The sequence below is a fragment of the Nansenia antarctica genome (assembly GCF_963989245.1).
Source record: "Nansenia antarctica genome assembly, chromosome: 6".
Taxonomy (NCBI): domain Eukaryota; kingdom Metazoa; phylum Chordata; class Actinopteri; order Argentiniformes; family Microstomatidae; genus Nansenia; species Nansenia antarctica.
In genome coordinates, this window is record NC_137676.1 from 57,510,113 (window position 1) to 57,530,988 (window position 20,876).

Below are 20,876 nucleotides of genomic sequence, written 5' to 3' on the forward strand. Positions count from 1 at the left end.
ATCAATTCACTTCAATGGGGGTGCTGTACTAAATGTGACACGTTCTCGTCTTTTGGTCCACATATCAGCAACCAATTAATGTTCAGAATTTTCTTTTGGAACACGGAACTACGTTTCAACGTTGTTGAGAATCACAACACAAACTCGCTAGTCAAGCCAAAATACTGCAACAACGCAATGGATTCAGTGAGTAATACCCACTGCTACCCAGTTAACTATAACACTACTTTACATTGTTAGCAGGCTCACAAAACAAGCTGTGTTAGTTGACTAGCGATGTGTAATTGATTTCCAACGACACGGAAATGTATTCAATTTTTTCTAAAGAAAAATCTGATCATTACAACAGATCCCGATATGAGAACCAAAGCATTAGAACGTGACATATACAGTATGTGTCTGCCGGTAGTTGGGAATTTCACACATAGAGAGCACTGAATGTGAGGGCTGTTTAGAATGACTTGTAGAACCACCGTTTCAGGGCTGGTTACATGTACCTTTTGAACACTTTCATACTGATTGATATTATTTATGCTTCATCCCTTCCCCTTTAAGAGCACTTATAATGTATTTTGGATGAGGTATTTAATAACAACTCCCTTTTGAGCTTCATCATTATTTTTCTCCACCACAGTCTTCTTTTTCCGTCTTAATTATGTGGGACTCTTGTGACCCCTATCTAACCACCTTTCCGACCTGGGCCGAATCTCTAGAATTAACAGCAACCCTTCACACTTACCCTGACCCTGACACTAACACTAACCCTAACCCTGACACTAACCTTGTCCCCTGACCCTGACACTAACCCTGACCCTAACCATAACCCTGACACTAACCTTGTCCCCTGACCCTGACACTAACCCTGACCCTAACCATAACCCTGACACTAACCCTGACCCTAACCTTGTCCCCTGACCCTGACACTAACCCTGACCCTAACCATAACCCTGACATTAACCCTGACCCTAACCTTGTCCCCTGACCCTGACACTAACCCTGACCCTAACCTTGTCCCCTGACCCTGACACTAACCCTGACACTAACCTTGTCCCCGGACCCTGACACTAACCCTGACCATAAGCCTGACCATAAGCCTGACACTTACCCTGACCATAAGCCTGACCATAAGCCTGACACTAACAGTTAGTGACTAACCCTAACTTGATAATGTATACTTTGATCTTTGTTTTTATCCCTCAGTTCCAGTCCAGCTTTTGAAATAGTATTTTATTGTAGTGTGTTTTACTACCAAGGTATTATTATGGCAGTATTATTACTGCCAACGTTTTATTGTGAAAGTCCCTCACCAAATGATATACGTGCACTGATGTTCTTTATTCTGTCTTTAATTTGTCTTAAGATGTAAATGTTGAGGCTAAACTATGACTGTATATTGTGTATATTGTGTGGAACACAGTGATATTAATTACACTTCACAGTTTAAACACACGACAACACTAGTATGCTTCTGTGAGTGTTGAATTATTTGTTTGAATTCTATATATAATGTATAACTTTCTGTTGAATACCAAATGCTGGGTTGTTGTATCAGCCAGTATGAAGTGGACAGGACAGGTGGTGTCTGAGGTCAGACAGGGGGTCAGGTGGAGGTTAAAGGTCAGTGTTGACACGGGGCCAGTGTACATTTACCTTTACATTTTAAGTTTTTGGCATTTTAACTCCAAAGCGACCTACAACAAATACATTTGTCTAAGTAAGTGAATCATCTTTCCATCAGTCATCGCAAGAAAAGTGATCTATGCTAGGGCCAGGGGCCATTGGCAGTCATAATGCTTGAAGAAGGAAGAATTATTATTATTACTTTCTTAATATACACTAGAGAAACTGAGTTTTCAGGAGGGACAGTAAAGATGTAGCCTGAAGAGTAGGGTCTTCGTTGGAAGATAGGGAGTGACTCTGCAGTCCTGACTGCGGTGGGAGGAGCTCGTTCCACCAGCGGGGTGCCAGGAAGGTGAAAAGAAGTGACCAGATAGTGGGACTGCTGCAATCCCGTAGAGGCGGTGGCGCCAGGCGGCCAGCAGAGGGGGAGGAGCGGAGTGAACGGGCTGGTGTTTGGGGGCTGGCCACTGCTTGCATGTAGGAAGGTGTGGTTCAGTGTGAAGGTCGCTGCTTATCACACTTGTGCTAGAGGTCAAAGGTTACTGTTGTGTTCTGCTGTTGTCTCCTCTCCTGTCCTGTCCTACTAGGATGTGTGTGTGTGTGTGTGTGTGTGTGTGTGTGTGTGTGTGTGTGTGTGTGTGACTGACCTTGGCTGCTCTGATTCCCAACTGCTGTGCCCTCTACATGCATCCAGTCTTAATCATAACATCTGGATATGCAACAATACAACATCCTACATAGAATAGAATATAATTTTATTTTCTTTATACTGTATATTAATATATAATATATACACATACTACTGCAAATCCGATTACTACACCATGGTCTATTGTAGCCTTGAGAAAGAACTTCCTACATGAGCTTTAAACAGCTAAATCAGCACACAGATCAGCACTCTCTCCTTTATACGCAGGGACAGAGATAAGACCACCCTCTGCTTATAAAGGAGGAACACACACAGAGGCAGGCCATTCTGAGCAGAGCAGCACACACTCACACACACACACACACACACACCCTAACCCTACACACACACCCTAATACTACACACACACACACACACAGCCTTTCACAAACATGACCTTCAACGCGACCTGGAAAGTCGATCGCAGTGAAAACTACGAGAAGTTCATGGAAAAAATGGGTGAGTGACTGATCTAGTAGGATATATACTGTGTGTGTGTGTGTGTGTGTGTGTGTGTGTGTGTGTGTGTGTGTGTGAGAGTGTGTGTGTGTGTGTGTGAACGCGCCTTTCAGGCTGTTTCAGCCAGAACCCTGGGGGCAAGGTCAGAGGTCAGGTTCATTAACGTTACTGGTGCTTCCAAATGTGCGTGTGCCTCTAGGGAGGAGACAATGAAACAGACAGACAGACGGACAAACAGACAGTGAAACAGACAAGACAGACAGAGAAACAGACAGACAGACAGACAGAGAAACAGACACACAGACATAGAAACAGACAAGACAGACAGAGAAACAGACAGACAGACAGAGAAACAGACTGACAGACAAAGAAACAGACAGATAGAGAAACAGACAAGACAGACAGACAGAGAAACAGACAGTGTCTATCAGGCGTATGATGATACTAAATCTGTGTGTGTGTGTGTGTGTGTGTGTGTGTGTGTGTGTGTGTGTGTCACCAGGAGTGAACATAGTGAAGAGAAAGCTTGCGGCTCATGACAACCTGAAGATCACTATCCTGCAGACAGGAGACAGTTTCCATGTCAACGAGTCCAGCACATTCCGCACTCTGGATATCGACTTCACTCTGGGAGTCACCTACGAGTACAGCCTTGCTGACGGCACTGAGCTCGCGGTACGACACCCCTAACGAAATAACCCTAACTAACTAACTAACTAACTAACTAACTAACTAACCCTAACAACTAACTAATCCTAACTAACTAACCCTAACCAACCCTAACGTACCTTGCCCCCAGGGTTTCTGGGTGGCAGAGGGCGACACCCTGAAAGGCACGTTCACCAGGAAGGACAACGGCCTTCAGCTGATCACCACCCGCATCATCTCTGGAGACGAGATGGTCCAGGTGGGTTACCATGGAAATATAGACCATCACACACTGCACTGTCAACCTGCTGGGGCAGGGTAGTAACTATTAGTAGTCATAGTAACTGACTGTCTGTCTCTCTGTCTGTCTCTGCCTGCCTGTCTGTCTGCCTGCCTGTCTGTCTGTCTGTCTGTCTGTCTGTCTGTGCCTGTCTGCCTGTCTCTCTATCTGCCTGTCTGCCTGCCTGTCTGTCTGTCTGTCTGTCTTTCTGCCTGTCTGCAGAGCTACAGTTATGAAGGTGTCGAGGCCAAGAGGATCTTCAAGAGGTCTTAGAAGAGAACACCAGACATCTTTCATTGCAAGTTTTTACATTTAAAGCAATAAACAGTTTAACGATGTTTAACACTTTAACTGTGGTCTGAATCCATTCCTTGTGGAGCGTTTCCTATGTTCAGTAGTGGAGAGATGAGGCCTGACTGACTCAGACCTGCAACCCCTCACCGCCTGAAATGCGATCATGAGAAGCTCAATATAATAATGACTGTTTTATTAGATGTTGTATTTATTTTATAAATACTGTCCCGCAAGACTACAGAGACCCACGTCTGACCCCTAACCTGACTCTGACCCTGACCCTAACCTGACCCATAACCTGACCCTGACCCTGACCCTGGACCCTAACCTGACCCTGACCCTGACCCCTAGCCTTAACGCGACCCTAAAAGCCTTTGCCTTCCGCACCCGGAACCTAAGCCTAACCTAACCTAACCTGGCTAAGGTACAAACGGACACCTCCCATTGGTTAAACACTGTTTCCCACAGGACTTTGTGAGACTGTGGCAGATGGACTACGTAGAACACAATGCTTGTTCCATAGTAAGGTTTAATAAAATAGTTCGCAAAGTATTGGCTTCCACAATCAACACACAACATCTGGATGATCACAAAGGCAGAAGCCCAGAGCGGTGTTCAGTCAGGCCCAGGGTGGGGTGAGGAACACAGTGTCACTAGCCTTGACTAGGCAGGTGACGTTATTAGAAAACAAAGGCTAGTTATATTGCTATCTCATTTGAGGAACAGATTGATGCCGTTCTGTGCGCTCCCTATAGTAGGAGCATATTCCAATCCTATTAAGGGAGACGAGCAGTAAAATATAATTGACACACTGTTCCTCACATGTCCGAGAGGCCTTGGTAGCAAAGGTTGCTCAGGTGGTCAACCTATCTCGGTTTAAGACAGGCTGTGAGTTATACTGAAGACCTAGGCCTCCCGTCCTGCAAGAGACCCTCTCCCTGTCCAGGGAGAAGGGTGATCCTGCCGTCACGGAATGCGAACACAATGATATTAATTACACTTCACAGTTTAAACACACAACAACACTAGTATGCTTCTTTGAGTGTCAACATTTTTGGGGGGAATTCTAGTTGGATGTTCACCTGAACTGCTACCACAGGTGTTCTCTGTGAGAGGAAGGGGTAAGGGAGGGGAGGAATGGAGGTCGTCAGGATGGAGGAGAGGAGGAGGAGAAGGGAGGAGAGGAGAGGAGGGAGGTGGGGAGAGGAGGAGGGGGAGGGAGGGGAGTAGAGGAGGAGGGCTGTATAACTTTCTGTTGAATACCAAATGCTGGGTTGTTGTATCAGCCAATAGGAAGTGGACAGGACATGTGGTGTCTGAGGTCAGACAGGGGTCAGGTGGAGGTTAGGTCAGTGTTTACACGCACTGGTGTGGTTCAGTGTAAAGTTCCCTGCTTATCACAGTTGTATTAGAGGTCAAAGGTTCCTTTTGTGTTTTGCCTTTATCTCCTCTTTCCTGTTTTACAAGGTGTGTGTGTGTGTGTGTGTGTGTGTGTGTGTGTGTGTGTGTGTGTGTGTGTGTGTGTGAGACCTTGGCTGTTCTGAATCCAAATAGGTCTGCATGTTCGCAATTCTCAAGTCGTGCAAATGAGCAAAATGTTTCTTTCTTTCTTTTTTTTAAATGTATTTTCCATTTTTTGGCGTATTAAGAAAGTATTTAAGAGCCCACTCGATATGACAAACAACAATTTTAGGATCACTAAATACTTATAATTTGTGAATTGGATTCACGGTATACACGGTGTGTGTATCAAGTGATACATGGCTAAACAAACTTACGTTTTAGGACGTGTGCAAAAGCAAGGACTGTGTGATCATCTAATTATGTTCTTTCATGCATGTTGTGATGTGCTAAACATGCAGTTAGATGTTCATAACGATGTTCTAGCAGCTCTTTTGCGTGTGTTTTGATTCAGTGCCAGTTTCTCCGGCATTTGGTTTGAGGGCTACCAACATTTAAATATGCATCTTCTTCAACTATTTTCAGATTTCAATGTATGACACATCATTTGAAAGCTTACAATGTACTTTCATAATCTGGAAATGTTTTAAATGACTTTGCCCTACTAGAGGACCCTGTCACATATTACATATAATATAATATAATTATATATTCTATATGAATATATAATATATCTAGTATATATTCATGTCCTCAATCAATGCATTCAAAGAAAGCAGGCCAGAGGAGGGTGGGCATACACCACACACACACACACACACACACACACACACACACACACACACACACACCTGTACGTTCACACGCACGCACACACACACACACACACACACACACACACACACACACACACACACACAGACACACAGACAGACACACAGACAGACACACACACACCTGTTCACACACACACACAGACACACACACACACACACACACACACACACACACACACACAGACACACACACACCTGTTCACGCACACACAAACACACACTATTGCAAATCCTATTACTACACCATGACGTAATCTATTGTAACCTTGAGTAAGAACTTCCCACATGAGCTTTAAACAGCCACATCATCACACAGATCTGACACACTGTCACGAGAGATAAGACCACTCTCTGCTTATAAAGGAGGAACACACACAGCCATTCTGAGCAGAGCAGCACACATACACACGCACACACCCTAACCCTACACACACCCCCTTACACTAGACACACACACACACACACACATATATTATACATATTATATATTACACACACAGCCTTTCACAAGCATGACCTTCAACGGGACCTGGAAAGTCGACCGCAGTGAAAACTACGAGAAGTTCATGGAAAAAATGGGTGAGTGACTGGTAGGATATATACAGTGTGTGTGTGTGTGTGTGTCTCCTGTCAGTCAAGTCAGTACTTTATTCTCCTGTGTCAGTTCCTCATAGGCAAGACAGACAGACAGACAGACAGGCAGGCAGGCAGGCAGACAGACAGGTAGAGAAACAGACAGTCAGACAGACAGGTAGGCAGACAGGCAAACAGAAACAGACAGACAAACAAGCAGAGAAACAGACAGTCAGACAGACAGAAACAGACAGACAGACAGACAGACAGACAGAAACAGGCAGACAGACAGACAGACAGAGAGAGAGAGACAGACAGACAGAAACAGACAAACAGACAGAAACAGGCAGACAGAAACAGACAGTCAGACAGACAGAAACAGACAGACAGACAGAAACAGGCAGACAGACAGACAGAGAGAGAGAAACAGACAGACAGACAGAAACAGACAAACAGACAGGCAGACAGAGAAACACAAAGACAGAGAAACAGCCAGACAGACACCCTTCTGACCTGAAGTAGGAGAGACGTACTCTGATCTGATATGATATCATATGATTTGTCAATCAGTGTCTATCTGGCGCATGATAATACTAAACCTGTGTGTGTGTGTGTGTGTGTGCGTGTGTGTGTGTGGTAAATGGACTGCACTTATGTATATAGCGCCTTTATCCAAAGCGCTTTACAACAGCCTCTCATTCACCCATTCACACACACACACACACACACACATTCACACACCAATGGCGGCAAGCTACCATGCAAGGCGCCGGCACGCTCACTATTTGGGGTTCAGTATCTTGCCAAAGGACACTTTCAGATCGAACCGCCGATCTGCCAACCTTGCGATCATTAGACAGCGGCTCTACCTCCTGCGCCACAGCCGCCCCACATGTGTGTGTGCATGCATGCGTGCATGCGTGTGTGTCTCCTGTCAGTCAAGATGATGATACTAAACCTGTATGTGTGTGTGTGTGTTTTTGTGTCACCAGGAGTTAACCTAGTGAAGAGAAAGCTTGGGTCTCATGACAACCTGAAGGTCACTATCCAGCAGACAGGAGACAGTTTCCATATCAACGAGACCAGTGCATTCCGCACTCTGGAACTCGACTTCACTCTGGGAGTCACCTTCGATTACAGCCTCGCTGATGGCACTGAGCTCTCAGTAAGACAACCCTAACTAACTAACCATAACTAACTAACCCTAACATACTAACCCTAACCAACCCTAACTAGCTAACCCTAACTAACCCTAACCAGACCTAACCCTAATTAACTATCCCTAACCAACCCTAACTAACCCTAGCCAATTAACCCTAACCAACTCCAACTAACTAACCTTAACTCTAACCATAACCCTAACTAACCCTAACTAACTAACTAACTAACTAACTAACCTTAACCCTGTTATAGAACTACAACTACACTCAGCCCTGCTCTATTGCAGATAGATTCAGGTGAAAGAAATATGACAATAAGCAGACACCATTGTCTCCTCCCTAGAGGCACGGCCACATTTGGAAGCACCAATAACGTTAACGACCTTGACGTCTGACCTTGACCTCTGACCTTGCCCCCAGGGTGCCTGGGCGGCCGAGGGCGACACCCTGAAAGGCACGTTCGCCAGGAAGGACAACGGTCTTCAGCTGATCACCATCCGCACCATCTCTGGAGACGAGATGGTCCAGGTGGGTTACCATGGAAATATAGACCATCACACACTGCACTGTCAACCTGCTGGGGCAGGGTAGTAACTATTAGTAGTCATAGTAACTGACTGTCTGTCTACCTGCCTGCCTGCCTGCCTGCCTGTCTACCTGCCTGCCTGCCTGTCTGCCTGTCTGTCTGTATGTCTGTCTGTCTGCCTGTCTTTCTGCCTGTCTGCCTGTCTGCAGAGCTACAGTTATGAAGGTGTCGAGGCCAAGAGGATCTTCAAGAGGTCTTAGAAGAGAACACCAGACATCTTTCATTTCATGTTTTTACATTCAATGCAATAAAAACTGTGTATGTTTAACACTGTAGTCTGAATCCATTCCTTGTGGATCTTCAGTAGTGGATAGATGAGGCCTGACTGACACAGACCTGCAAACCCTCACCGCCTGCCTGGTGTTGGCCCACCTGGTGGATCTGTTGTGTATGACATGTGAGACCAGAACCTATAGAACACAAGACCAGAACACATGACCAGAACACATAGAACATAGAACACAAGACCAGAACACATAGAACATAGAACACAAGACTAGAACTATAGAACATAGGGTTTTTGTGGCCAGAGTCTCAGTGTGTTTCCCCTGTAGAAATAAAGGTTCATAAATAATAATAATTCGAACAAATGTATACCTAGCAGTGTCACATTGGGTGGCAGAAATTCAGGATGTATATTGGTCAGACACCACAATAGTTGCTTTGCTACTTTGTTGTGTTTATTATTGTACCAAGGTAACAACCCTTCAAGACATTTCGACACAACTGTCTCAGAGTAACCTTAACCAACCATGTGTAACTGTCTCAAGTCAATGGATCAGCACCAATCAATCAATCAGCCCCTCCACCGGAGGTTGTTGCCTTCACTAAACAAGTCACAGTTTTGTTTGTTTGCGTTTTAGATGTGAGTTTACTGACCTAGCTCCTAGGCGAACAAGCTGTTAAAAAAGGTGACAGACACCGTAATTCAAATATCAAAATCAGAGGGAGAGAGTATTGTGTGGAGGGAAGCCAATAAAAAGTGGCAGCAGCAGTGGGATCAGGAGACAAGAGGAAGACAACTACATGCAATACAAAATAGAGTGGGTAGGGTGAGAAACAGGGGAGGAAATAGAAAAGAGGAGGTGGTGATGACAAGACTAAGAATAGGGCATAGTCATTTGAATGGAAATCTTATAGGAAAACATCCGAAAGGATTGTGTGACAGTTGTCAGGTAGAAGAAACAGTGGAACATCATGTATTGGTTAACTGCAGGAAATATCAGAAAGGGGGGACATGGTGGAGGGAATGAAAAGAGCAGGACTGGCAGGAGCAGGTTTGAAGGGCATACTGGAGTGTGGTGGATGTGGACAAGGCAGTGTAGTTAATTTCTCTTGTTGGTTATGAATCAAAGAACATTTCTGAGTTTAAGACTATTTATTTAAGGTACAAAAGTATACAGATATCAAAGTTGGATTCTGGTCTGGTAGAGGAGAGAGAGAGAGAGAGAGAGAGAGAGAGAGAGAGAGAGAGAGAGAGAGAGAGAGAGAGAGAGAGAGAGAGAGAGAGAGAGAGAAAGAGAGAGAGAGAGAGAGAGAAAGAGAGAGAGAGAGAGAAAGAGAGAGAGAGCTGCGTGGTCCAGATGAGAGAAGAGAGAAGAGAGAGGGCCCCTCAGGCCCACACCCTTATTTATAAACAATAGTATGTAAATACAGTCACAGACAATGGCCTATCACCTTCACTGTATAGATGCTTGAGGTGTGAAGAGTAGGAGACCCCAATATGATGTCACCCTGGCCGAAAAGTCATTCCAGGTTAAAGTTCAAGTCAGATTCACAGGAAGTAAACATATGGCCCCTAAGACAAAGGATGTGTTTACAAGGTGTCATAAAACCCAAATTTTCAGTAGAACAGGCCCATACCATATACCATGCACGTGTGTGTGTAATTAAAATATACTACAGCAGTAAGTGTCTGGTCAGCTTTCTTAAGCGAACAGGACTGATAGGAAAAATCGGACAAAACGGACATTGTAGGAGTTAACTGATTCCAGCAGATGGCAGTAATGCAACACCAAGGATGCACGCTGCCGTTAAACCCAGAAGAAGAAGAAGGAGAAGAAGAAGAAAGTAGATGGGCGGAGTTCAGAGAACACATCGGATGTATAGCAAAACCTAGTATTCTACTAGATTTCGAACGGACTGTCAGAAATATATAAACAACAAGACAAAAGTATGTAACGTATGTCATGTTGTATCCCTCGTAAATCATTGTGTAAGATGACATTCAAATTAACCGCCAGTGTGAGTAGCTAGCTGGGATATAACGGTGTCTCTCTAGCCAGCCAATAACAAGTACGTTATACGTTGCGCGCCATTTATGATATAGGACATATGAAATATGTCGTCGTGTTCATTGTCACAGACTTCGTTTTTACAACGTACACTGGAGAATTTGTTTACCGGAAAAACACTTAAACTTCAAATTGACAACGATGAACCGGTTGCTGTCATTGCACTTCAGAGATACTTGTCGGACCACCGGTATTTTGTGGGACCCCAGCAGGCGGTGGACAGCTACAGGTACGACCTGACCGTGACTGACGGGGTCTGTCGAGCCAAGTGCGCTCTCAGCCCTCGTCTAAACCACCTGGTCCACAACAACCTTCTCCGGAGTGGAGTCGAGATTCACCTGAGACAGTGCACGTTTGTCTACAACGAGAGGAGACTCGGGCAGGGCTGTGTTTACATCGAGAGCATCGACCGTGGTGGTTCTGGAGGAGAATCTGATATTTTGCGCAATGCGAAGGACCTGGAATCTCTGCCCGTGTTGTCTAAGGACAGCATTGGACATGGCACGGCGTGGCGCACCGAAGCCCCCCTCCAGGCTGGTCGGAAACACTACCTGTCTCTTTGGAATAACGAGGATCCTGATGGGGAAGTTTGGGTACCAGATACCCGCCCAGCAGACGTTGTCCTGGACGGTAAGATTACCATTTATATCTGGGGGAGAGAGATAGAGGGGAGATAGAGGGAGGGGAAAGAGAGATGGAGGGGAGAGGGAGAGGAAGAGAGAGAGGGGAGAGAGAGAGGAAGAGAGAGAGGGGAGATAGATGGAGAGGGAGGGGAGAGAGAGATGGAGCGGAGAGGGAGGGGAGAGAGAGATGGAGGGGAGAGGGAGAGGAAGAGAGAGAGGGGAGAGAGCGGGAGAGAGAGATGGAGGGGAGATGGAGGGGAGAAAACTACAACTGATAAAATCTATCAAATATGTTGTCCTCCTTCAACAGTGTCGAGGATTACCTTCTTGTGTGACCTGGGGTCATCTGTCGGAAGCACCTTTCGGCTCCCCCCCCTCATAGTGAGGATAATGCATAAATCCAGGTTACGCTATTGGGGAAAAATTGGACAGAAGAGTGATTACCCATACCAGGTGAAGCATAAGTATATTGTTCAAAAGGCGCATAACATAAGAGTGATTGTCTTAAGCATAAAGCATGCAGCTGGCTGCATACTGCAACATGTTGGTGATATTGACAGCCTCCTCTTCTACTTTCTCTTACTAGGGTAACAGGGTTAGGGTTAGTTAGCTCTCTTCTACTTTCTCTTACTAGGGTTAGGTGCAGGGATGCTCCGATCTGGATTTTTGGGGCCGATACCGATCACCGATTTTTTTCCTCAAGATCAACCGATACCGATACCGATACCGATTTTTTTTTTATACATAACTGTAGGCCTACTGACTGGATAGCCTACATATGTTTTGCTTTTTAGACAAAAGTTTTGATCCATTAGGCACCAAGCAAACGCAGACCCATTTTTATGGCATAGTAAAAGTCTGGCCTATCACCCAGTTAGGGCCTGAAGCCCAAGTCAGTGATATGGCTGTATAAAAGACATCATAAACGTGGCCTTCGTGGTTTACATACTGTTACGTCCTCCTATGTTTTCTGTTCAGTTATCTGTCTTCCCCAGGGGGGGAAAAAAAAAAAAAAAAAAAAAAAAGTGTGTGTGAAATCGGCCGATTTAAATCGGTGGCCGATAAATCGGAGCATCCCTAGGGTTAGTTAGTTCTCTTCTACTTTCTCTTATGGTTAGGGTTAGTTAGCTCTCTTCGGCCTAAACAGTGCAGCCTACTTTTCCAATACTAAAGTTCTTCCTCCTAGTTCTTCAAACTATCGAAAATGTGTCTGTATTTCAAGTGACAGGATTGGTCCTCCGTATGTCCATTCCTAACTGCCCCATACATACCCCATACAGGCATACATTGAGGTAGCGGACCAGAGTGGGACCATGTCTGTAGTTCTGTGGAGTGAGCAGTGTTCAGAGTGGTATCAGAGAATGAATGTTGGAACGGTGCTATACCTCCAGAACTACGCCCTCAAGCGCAGCTATCCACGCAGGTCTCGGCCTCGTATGGACGTCAGGATGAAAACATTTCACGCACTCGGTACTGAACTGAACCTAGTTATTCAGAACTGGTGATTGTATACTGGATGTGCCATGTATACAGCCATGTTTGATCAAATGTTTCACTACTTTTCACTATTTGTACTGTGTGAAACTGTTAATTTGCCATTTTTATTTTTTATTTGGCAAAACCTTGCAGAAATCAGCCTGAATACCAAGAATCCAACTGCGAGCATTACTATAGTTCCACCCAAGAAGGTGCCGTCTCAGTGGGGATTGCCAGAGGTTTCCTACCATTTCACAACCCGGTAAATTCACAAGCGCATTTAGTTGGTAGGGTTTTTCTGATGGAAAGTAATTTATTTCCGGCATGAAGAAGTATTTATCATCTGCCTTATTCTTTCATTACCAGCTTCTTACAGCATTTCTTCCTTCTAGGTCAGAGTTGGAGAATTTGTCCAACAATGAATCTTGTGACGTCGTTGGCTTGGTAACCTTTGTTGGTCGTGCTGAGAGAGTGAAGAGTAAAGAGGGCACAGGTAAGAGCTGCTGTTCCTAACACAACACATAGCACTTCAGATCAACAGGACTCCTGTGCCAAAGGACATCTGGATAAACCCAAAATGGAATTAATATAAAAGGACTATGTTAATCATTGTCACTGTTATTTATATTAAGTGGAATAGATAGTAAATGCTAAACATGTAACAATCCTTAATGTCCTCTACTGTATGCTACAGTTAAACATTATAGGACCTGACTCCAGAGCCCAACAGATGCTCAACAAAAGACCAACTGTGTTAGCTCAGTAGAATCACTGGGCATCGTGTTCCTTTTTTTCAGATCCGGAAAAGTACTGGACTTATCGCTGGGTCCACGTTGTGGATGGAACATCCAACCTTCCTTTTATCTTGGAGATTTTTGCTTCCTCACAACCAGAAATATTCAATGACATATGCCCAAGTAAATGATAATCTAATCCTTGATGATTTATATCCTACAAACAATACAAGAGGTCACTCTCTATTTCTGGTGGATACCAGCAAAGTGGAAAACCTAATGTGTTTCTTTTCATTAACTGATACTATTGAAACAGAAGCTTTATTTCTAAAATTGTGATCAGGTTTATATAAGACAATATCAGTTGGGATACTAATCTTTGTGTATATATACACACACACACACACACACACACACACACACACACACACACACACACACACACACACACTCACACACACTCACTCACTCTTCTCTCCCACTTGCACTGGCAGTGACAATCCTGGTTTGCATCCAGATGAGGATGTGTCAAGTGGAAGGCTCACTGCCCTACCTCACCAGCAGTTGTGAAACACAGGTATTCACCACAGGTAAGTGCTGTTGTTATGCTTGCTTTCCATATATCCATCTACCATATGCAAAGACATTTTGTGTTTAAGTTACTATTATTGTTAAACACTACAAAGCTGTTTATTTACAGTGTTCTATGACGCAACACACTGTAAGATTACTAAACACAGTTTCACTTCTGTACAGTGTTTCCCATTAACGACCTAGACTGTGTCGGCTCACCATAGTGTCATAACAAAGCGAAAATATTTGGGGTTTGGACTGCAAATGGGGATTTTAACAGCAAATCTATTGGAGGTCCATACGATTTGACATTATTGATACCATATCTAATGATGTGTCTGCAGGGTTCCACAAAGGGCAGCCATACGCGTCCCACCCCAGGTTGAAGAGCTTCATCCAGTGGATCAAGACTCTGACAGAAAGCGTCATGCTGAGAAAGACTGTTGTTGGTGGCCACTATTGCTTCCCTCACGCCCCTCAGGTCTTCACACAGTCAGTGGCCAACGGCTCAGGTGAGAGAAATGAACCTCATGGTTTCCTGTACTTTGATACTACCCTATTTGTTAAGCAGTCATGAGTTAGATGGTTCGAGTTTTTAAAATTGAGTATTTATTTATTTATTTAGTATTTATCTATTTGGTCTCTCAGCTCAAGTTCCTCTAGTCGCAGCAACTGACCTGAAAAGGGAGCTGGAGTCCATGCATTACCGTGAGCATAAACGCTTGGCTATTCAGGGGAAGATTGTGGCTGTGCAGTATTTCAGATGGCCAGAAGAGGAGCTGTCAGACCAGGAACAGGTAGGAATCAATCAACCTTTACAGTAGTACAAGTAGCCTACAGCTTCAGGTTATTTCAGCACGTTGTTTCCTAGTATATGAGGATGACAGTTTGGGTGTAAAATGTGATAATGGGTCCCCTGTAGCAGACAGAGGTGTCTGCTGGTGTGACTGTCATGGCTGCTCCAGACACCCTCAAGGACCTGAGGACTACCATGGCTGGTCCAGACCCGCTCAGGGACCAGAGGGCTGCAGACACGACAGAGGCCTCCGGCGAGGAGCTCTCGTCTGGCAGACCAAAGAGGAAACGTCCCACAGTGAGGTGAGTTTTAATCTCAACAGGGTTCTGATGTCCTTCACACGGACGCCTCTTGCTCACTTCCCCTGAGCTGATGTGAAATAGAGAAAGAAGACAGTCATAAAATGTTGAATACAGAGCATTAACAATTGTATATGTGTATGTTTCACAAACATCAAAAATGACGTTATTCATTATTAATGACATTATTAATTCACTGTTCCTTCAGAGAGATGAAGCGGCGCCACGTCATGCTTGCTAGGATGCAGGAGAAAGGGTAATGACTGAACTTCCAATGTTCTACCATCCCAGGCCATTGTCATTTGAGAGGGGTCGGGTTAGAGTTGATGGATAATGGGATTCATATGATCGCAGATCATGGTTTGGTGCTCACCAGGGAACCAGATAGTGACGGGGCCTCTCTCTCTGTTGACAGAACGGCTGGGCTGATTGATTCTGAACCTGAGGAGGAGGAACACGACCCACTTGAAGGAAACTCGGACCAAATCGGATCCGTTCAAAACCAAGTTTGCCCTGGTGGGTGACTGTCTGAGCACCATGCCACACAAACGCACTCTCGCCACAAACTAGGGGTGGGCATCGACGATCGATAATTGATCGATAATTGATCGATAAGGATCTTGGTCGATCACAAAATAAAACATTTGGTCGATCACCAAAAAAAAAAAAAAATTTCCTTCTATGGTCCTTGTAGTACTTGCATTAGAGCGCAAGTGACAATTGAGCGACGTTTTTATTTCCAAGATATTCCTGAGAGCGACAGTGCTCCAGGAGAGAGAATTCCAGACCGCGACGGATCATCTTGGGAAAGCAGCTCTTGGCCCGTGCAGAGACGGGAAGTGTCTGAACATCTGCATTCGGGCGGTGTGTTCCCAGAGAGCCATTCTCAAAGGTACACATTTGACGACAGGAAGCGTCTCCTGCAGCAGAGTAACCTCCATCCTGCCCGGTGGGTCCCAGGGGACACCACAGACACCAACTCCCCAGTCGTCTGCAGAGGATACTATAAACTCACAATATTAGGTAATTAGGTGTTTTTTTAGGTGTATTAGGTGTATTAGATGTATTAGGTGTTTTTTCAATGCTTGTTTTCTGGATCTGGATTTATTTCATTTCATTGGCCTCAGTATGTTCCTTTGTTTAAGCAGTAATATAATTAATGTGCAATTTGTTGTGTTGCATATTGTATTAATTTGTAATTAGAGGACCTGCAGTGCCTACAGTCACACTTGTCCCTCTCTGGCAGGTATAAACCAGACGCTGGCTCTCGACGCTGCGTTTGTCCCGGTGTTGACGTCTGAGGACCCCAGGTCTGTAGGTCTGCCTCAGGTCCCCCATGACAACACTCTCCTGTCCTGCCTGTCTGCGGGCTTCCTCTGCCCCCTCAGCGACTCTCTGGGCCCGGGTGAGGATCTCCCTGACCCAGGTAACACACAGGGATGGAGGGAGGGTTAGGGGAGTCACACCCCCCCTGGTGGATGGAGGGAGGGTTAGGGAGTCACACCCCCCCTGGGGGATGGAGGGAGGGTTAGGGGAGTCACACCCCCCCTGGGGGATGGAGGGAGGGTTAGGGGAGTCACACCCCCCCTGGGGGATGAAGGGAGGGTTAGGGGAGTCACACCCCCCCTGGGGGATGGAGGGAGGGTTAGGGGAGTCACACCCCCCCTGGGGGATGAAGGGAGGGTTAGGGGAGTCACACCCCCCCTGGGGGATGGAGGGAGGGTTAGGGGAGTCACACCCCCCCTGGGGGATGGAGGGAGGGTTAGGGGAGTCACACCCCCCCTGGGGGATGGAGGGAGGGTTAGGGGAGTCACACCCCCCCTGGGGGATGAAGGGAGGGTTAGGGGAGTCACACCCCCCCTGGGGGATGGAGGGAGGGTTAGGGGAGTCACACCCCCCCTGGGGGATGAAGGGAGGGTTAGGGGAGTCACACCCCCCCTGGGGGATGGAGGGAGGGTTAGGGGAGTCACACCCCCCCTGGGGGATGGAGGGAGGGTTAGGGGAGTCACACCCCCCCTGGTGGATGGAGGGAGGGTTAGGGGAGTCACACCCCCCCTGGGGGATGGAGGGAGGGTTAGGGGAGTCACACCCCCCCTGGGGGATGGAGGGAGGGTTAGGGAGTCACACCCCCCCTGGGGGATGAAGGGAGGGTTAGGGGAGTCACACCCCCCCTGGGGGATGGAGGGAGGGTTAGGGGAGTCACACCCCCCCTCGGGGATGGAGGGAGGGTTAGGGAGTCACACCCCCCCTGGGGGATGAAGGGAGGGTTAGGGGAGTCACACCCCCCCTGGGGGATGGAGGGAGGGTTAGGGGAGTCACACCCCCCCTGGGGGATGGAGGGAGGGTTAGGGGAGTCACACCCCCCCTGGGGGATGGAGGGAGGGTTAGGGGAGTCACACCCCCCCTGGGGGATGGAGGGAGGGTTAGGGGAGTCACACCCCCCCTGGGGGATGGAGGGAGGGTTAGGGGAGTCACACCCCCCCCTGGGGGATGGAGGGAGGGTTAGGGAGTCACACCCCCCCTGGGGGATGGAGGGAGGGTTAGGGGAGTCACACCCCCCCTGGGGGATGAAGGGAGGGTTAGGGGAGTCACACCCCCCCTGGGGGATGGAGGGAGGGTTAGGGGAGTCACACCCCCCCTGGGGGATGGAGGGAGGGTTAGGGGAGTCACACCCCCCCTGGGGGATGGAGGGAGGGTTAGGGGAGTCACACCCCCCCTGGGGGATGAAGGGAGGGTTAGGGGAGTCACACCCCCCCTGGGGGATGGAGGGAGGGTTAGGGGAGTCACACCCCCCCTGGGGGATGGAGGGAGGGTTAGGGGAGTCACACCCCCCCTGGTGGATGGAGGGAGGGTTAGGGAGTCACACCCCCCCTGGGGGATGAAGGGAGGGTTAGGGGAGTCACACCCCCCCTGGGGGATGAAGGGAGGGTTAGGGGAGTCACACCCCCCCTGGGGGATGGAGGGAGGGTTAGGGGAGTCACACCCCCCCCTGGGGGATGAAGGGAGGGTTAGGGGAGTCACACCCCCCCTGGGGGATGGAGGGAGGGTTAGGGGAGTCACACCCCCCCTGGGGGATGAAGGGAGGGTTAGGGGAGTCACACCCCCCCTGGGGGATGAAGGGAGGGTTAGGGGAGTCACACCCCCCCTGGTGGATGATGGGCTCTAGAGGGTTAGGCTTAGGGGAAGCAGGCACCAGGCATCTATTTTAGCTTAGCTGGAAGCCCTATGTGCAAACATATTTAATAATAATACATTTTATTTGATTGGTGCCTTTCTGGACACCCACGGTCACCTTACATTATTAAAAGTATGTATTTTTTTTTTTTTTTTTTTAAAAAGACATGAAACATGATCAAACATAATAACATAGGACAAAACAGCAGCAACAAGACATGGACAGTATAAAAACACATCAAACAACAAGACAACAACAGTAATAGGACACGCTTAGCATAAAACTGAATATTGAGTGTTAGTTTACAGTAAGGGAGAAGTGTCAGTTATAGGCCATGGTGAAGAGGTGTCTTGGGCAGTTTTCCAAATGAATGCAAAGTGTCTGCATGTTTGATGTTTTGGAGTAGAGAGTTCCAGAGTCTGGGGGCGGCAGAGCTGAAGGCTCGCGTTGGGTTGAAGGTGTTATGAATGTTCTTGATGTAGGGTTCGAAGGAAGGGTGTGGACCAGAGTCTGCAGCACAGAGGAGGTGGTTGGTTATTTTGACACGGGTGGTCTCTGTGCTGTGTTCAGAAAGGCACGGGGAGGTGGTTATTGTCAAGGTGAGAATGGAGTTGGGCTGCCTTACAATATCAGCCTTCGTAAGTGGGGCTGTCAGCTCAGTGAGAGTCTGCTACAGAGACCAGCTGAGTTAGATGCATTCTCCATTGCCCAGTACTTTGCAGAGCCAAATCAAACTACTCCCCTATTACACTACACTGTTGTCGCCTCACACACTGCTGTTAGGAGGTGTTCATAATGTTTTTTTTTATTTCAGCCAACTGAAATACTTTTTATTTGTGTTGTTCTTTCAGAGGAAATTTTAGGGACTGCAGAAGAGCTGAAAGACACACATTTTGTGTGCATCCTTGACTTCTGTCACCTGGGAGGAGAGAAGGTGGAGGTTGTCATGAACAAGATGTATAGAATGACAGATGTTGTTTTGAAATAAATGTTGGAAGTGTGAATTTAATTTCTGATTTGATTTTTTTTAGGAATTTACATCATTTAAGCATCATGACACTAAGTCATGTCCAGAGGATAGCACTTAAAAGCATTATTTAAAACACTTATTTCCAAAGTGGTCCCCGATGGAAACATAAAATGAAATAAAACAAAACATCACGCAGCATAAAACAGCATAAAAACAGCATAAAAACACACATTAAAACACACAACATGGAAACATAAAGTGAAACAAAACAACTCGGAATCACCCTCCCTTTCTTAAGGGTGAGCCATTCGTTCTCCCCATAAATATGACTTTTGTTTTAAAGATGGCTTTGTTTTGGCTTTGCTTAATATGCAGAGGCAGATGGTTCCATAAAGAAATCCCAGTATAGAAAAAGGAGCTTCTTACTGTTTTACCTTTGACAAGAGGAACACTGCATGACATAATACTTCCTCTTGTATTATAATCATGTATACTTCTCTCCATATCTATGTTACAATTCAGATATTCAGGGGCCCGGTTATGAACTATATCAAACATATGGTTGAGTTTTACTCGATCTTCTACAGGTAACAGACCAACTTCTTTCCTTTCCATGGGTCCTATGTGTGTCCTGGGAGGAGCATTAAGTATATATCTAATGACATTATTCTGTGCTACCTGCATTTTGTTCTTAAGTTTTTGGGAAAATCCGCTATACCATGCGGAGCATGCATAATCAAACTGACACTGGATTAAAGCTGCTACTAAAAGTTTTTAAATCTTAAAATTCATAAAACGAGTATAGCGATATAAAAACTTCAGCTTATTTGAGATTTTAGGTTAAACTGTAGCTGGAATTTCCTCCCCAGAGACAGATTGGTAGAGAGAGACTCCTAGGTATTTGACACTTGATTTGGATTCGATAATACTTCCTTCACACTGTACCTTGATTGTGTTACTTTTCTTAAGCTTGTGTTTAGTGCCAAATAAAATAGGTGTAGTCAATCAACCAGTCTCTTACCAGAGACAGTTATCTACTGAGAGTTTCTTCAATATCATGTGCGTCTTTGCCTGATACTAGTAAAGTAGAATCACCTTCCATGGTGTTAAAAAAAAAATCTTTCGTCTTTTGAAAAAAAACTAAAATACCATTAACTGTTGTTTTTGATATACCTCAGTGAATTATGACTTTAATTTTGAGTTGTTTGGATTGTGCGTCTGAATATCATTACTAAAATGTGACGGGGTCTGGTGAAAAAGTCCCCAAGTAGGGCTCCAGTTTTAAGTTGTTTTCTGTATCAACCCTCCTCAGTATTTCTGCGAAATCCTCATGAAAACCATGTACCGGTAATTTAACCTGAACCCAAGCTGTCAGTTGTAGACGCCTCTGT

General features: G+C 46.1%; 4 protein-coding genes across 4 annotated transcripts in view; all 4 read left to right on the plus strand.

The window, feature by feature from the left end:
- LOC308161191 (histone H3.2) overlaps positions 1-20,876 on the plus strand; it is a gene marked incomplete at its 3' end in the record, with an annotated part of 320,132 nt that overhangs the window by 140,081 nt on the left and 159,175 nt on the right. The gene's annotated exons all lie outside the window — the stretch shown is intronic.
- LOC308160159 (fatty acid-binding protein, intestinal-like) lies at positions 2,701-3,968 on the plus strand (the record flags this gene model as incomplete). Its single annotated transcript, XM_080534049.1, has 4 exons — positions 2,701-2,767; positions 3,270-3,442; positions 3,567-3,674; positions 3,918-3,968. 4 exons carry the CDS (start codon positions 2,701-2,703, stop codon positions 3,966-3,968), a joined length of 399 nt encoding a protein of 132 aa, XP_080390175.1.
- Positions 6,739-8,745, plus strand: LOC308161130 (fatty acid-binding protein, intestinal-like; the record flags this gene model as incomplete). The annotated part of the gene is made up of 4 exons (XM_080535084.1): positions 6,739-6,805; positions 7,792-7,964; positions 8,380-8,487; positions 8,695-8,745. The coding sequence occupies 4 exons, from the start codon at positions 6,739-6,741 to the stop codon at positions 8,743-8,745; spliced, it is 399 nt and encodes a 132-aa protein (XP_080391210.1).
- Positions 10,766-19,503, plus strand: radx (RPA1 related single stranded DNA binding protein; the record flags this gene model as incomplete). Its single annotated transcript, XM_080534671.1, has 16 exons — positions 10,766-10,789; positions 11,010-11,469; positions 11,773-11,915; positions 12,743-12,932; positions 13,092-13,200; positions 13,331-13,431; positions 13,736-13,855; positions 14,167-14,262; positions 14,590-14,757; positions 14,894-15,042; positions 15,168-15,343; positions 15,549-15,596; positions 15,756-15,856; positions 16,085-16,363; positions 16,587-16,766; positions 19,367-19,503. 16 exons carry the CDS (start codon positions 10,766-10,768, stop codon positions 19,501-19,503), a joined length of 2,481 nt encoding a protein of 826 aa, XP_080390797.1.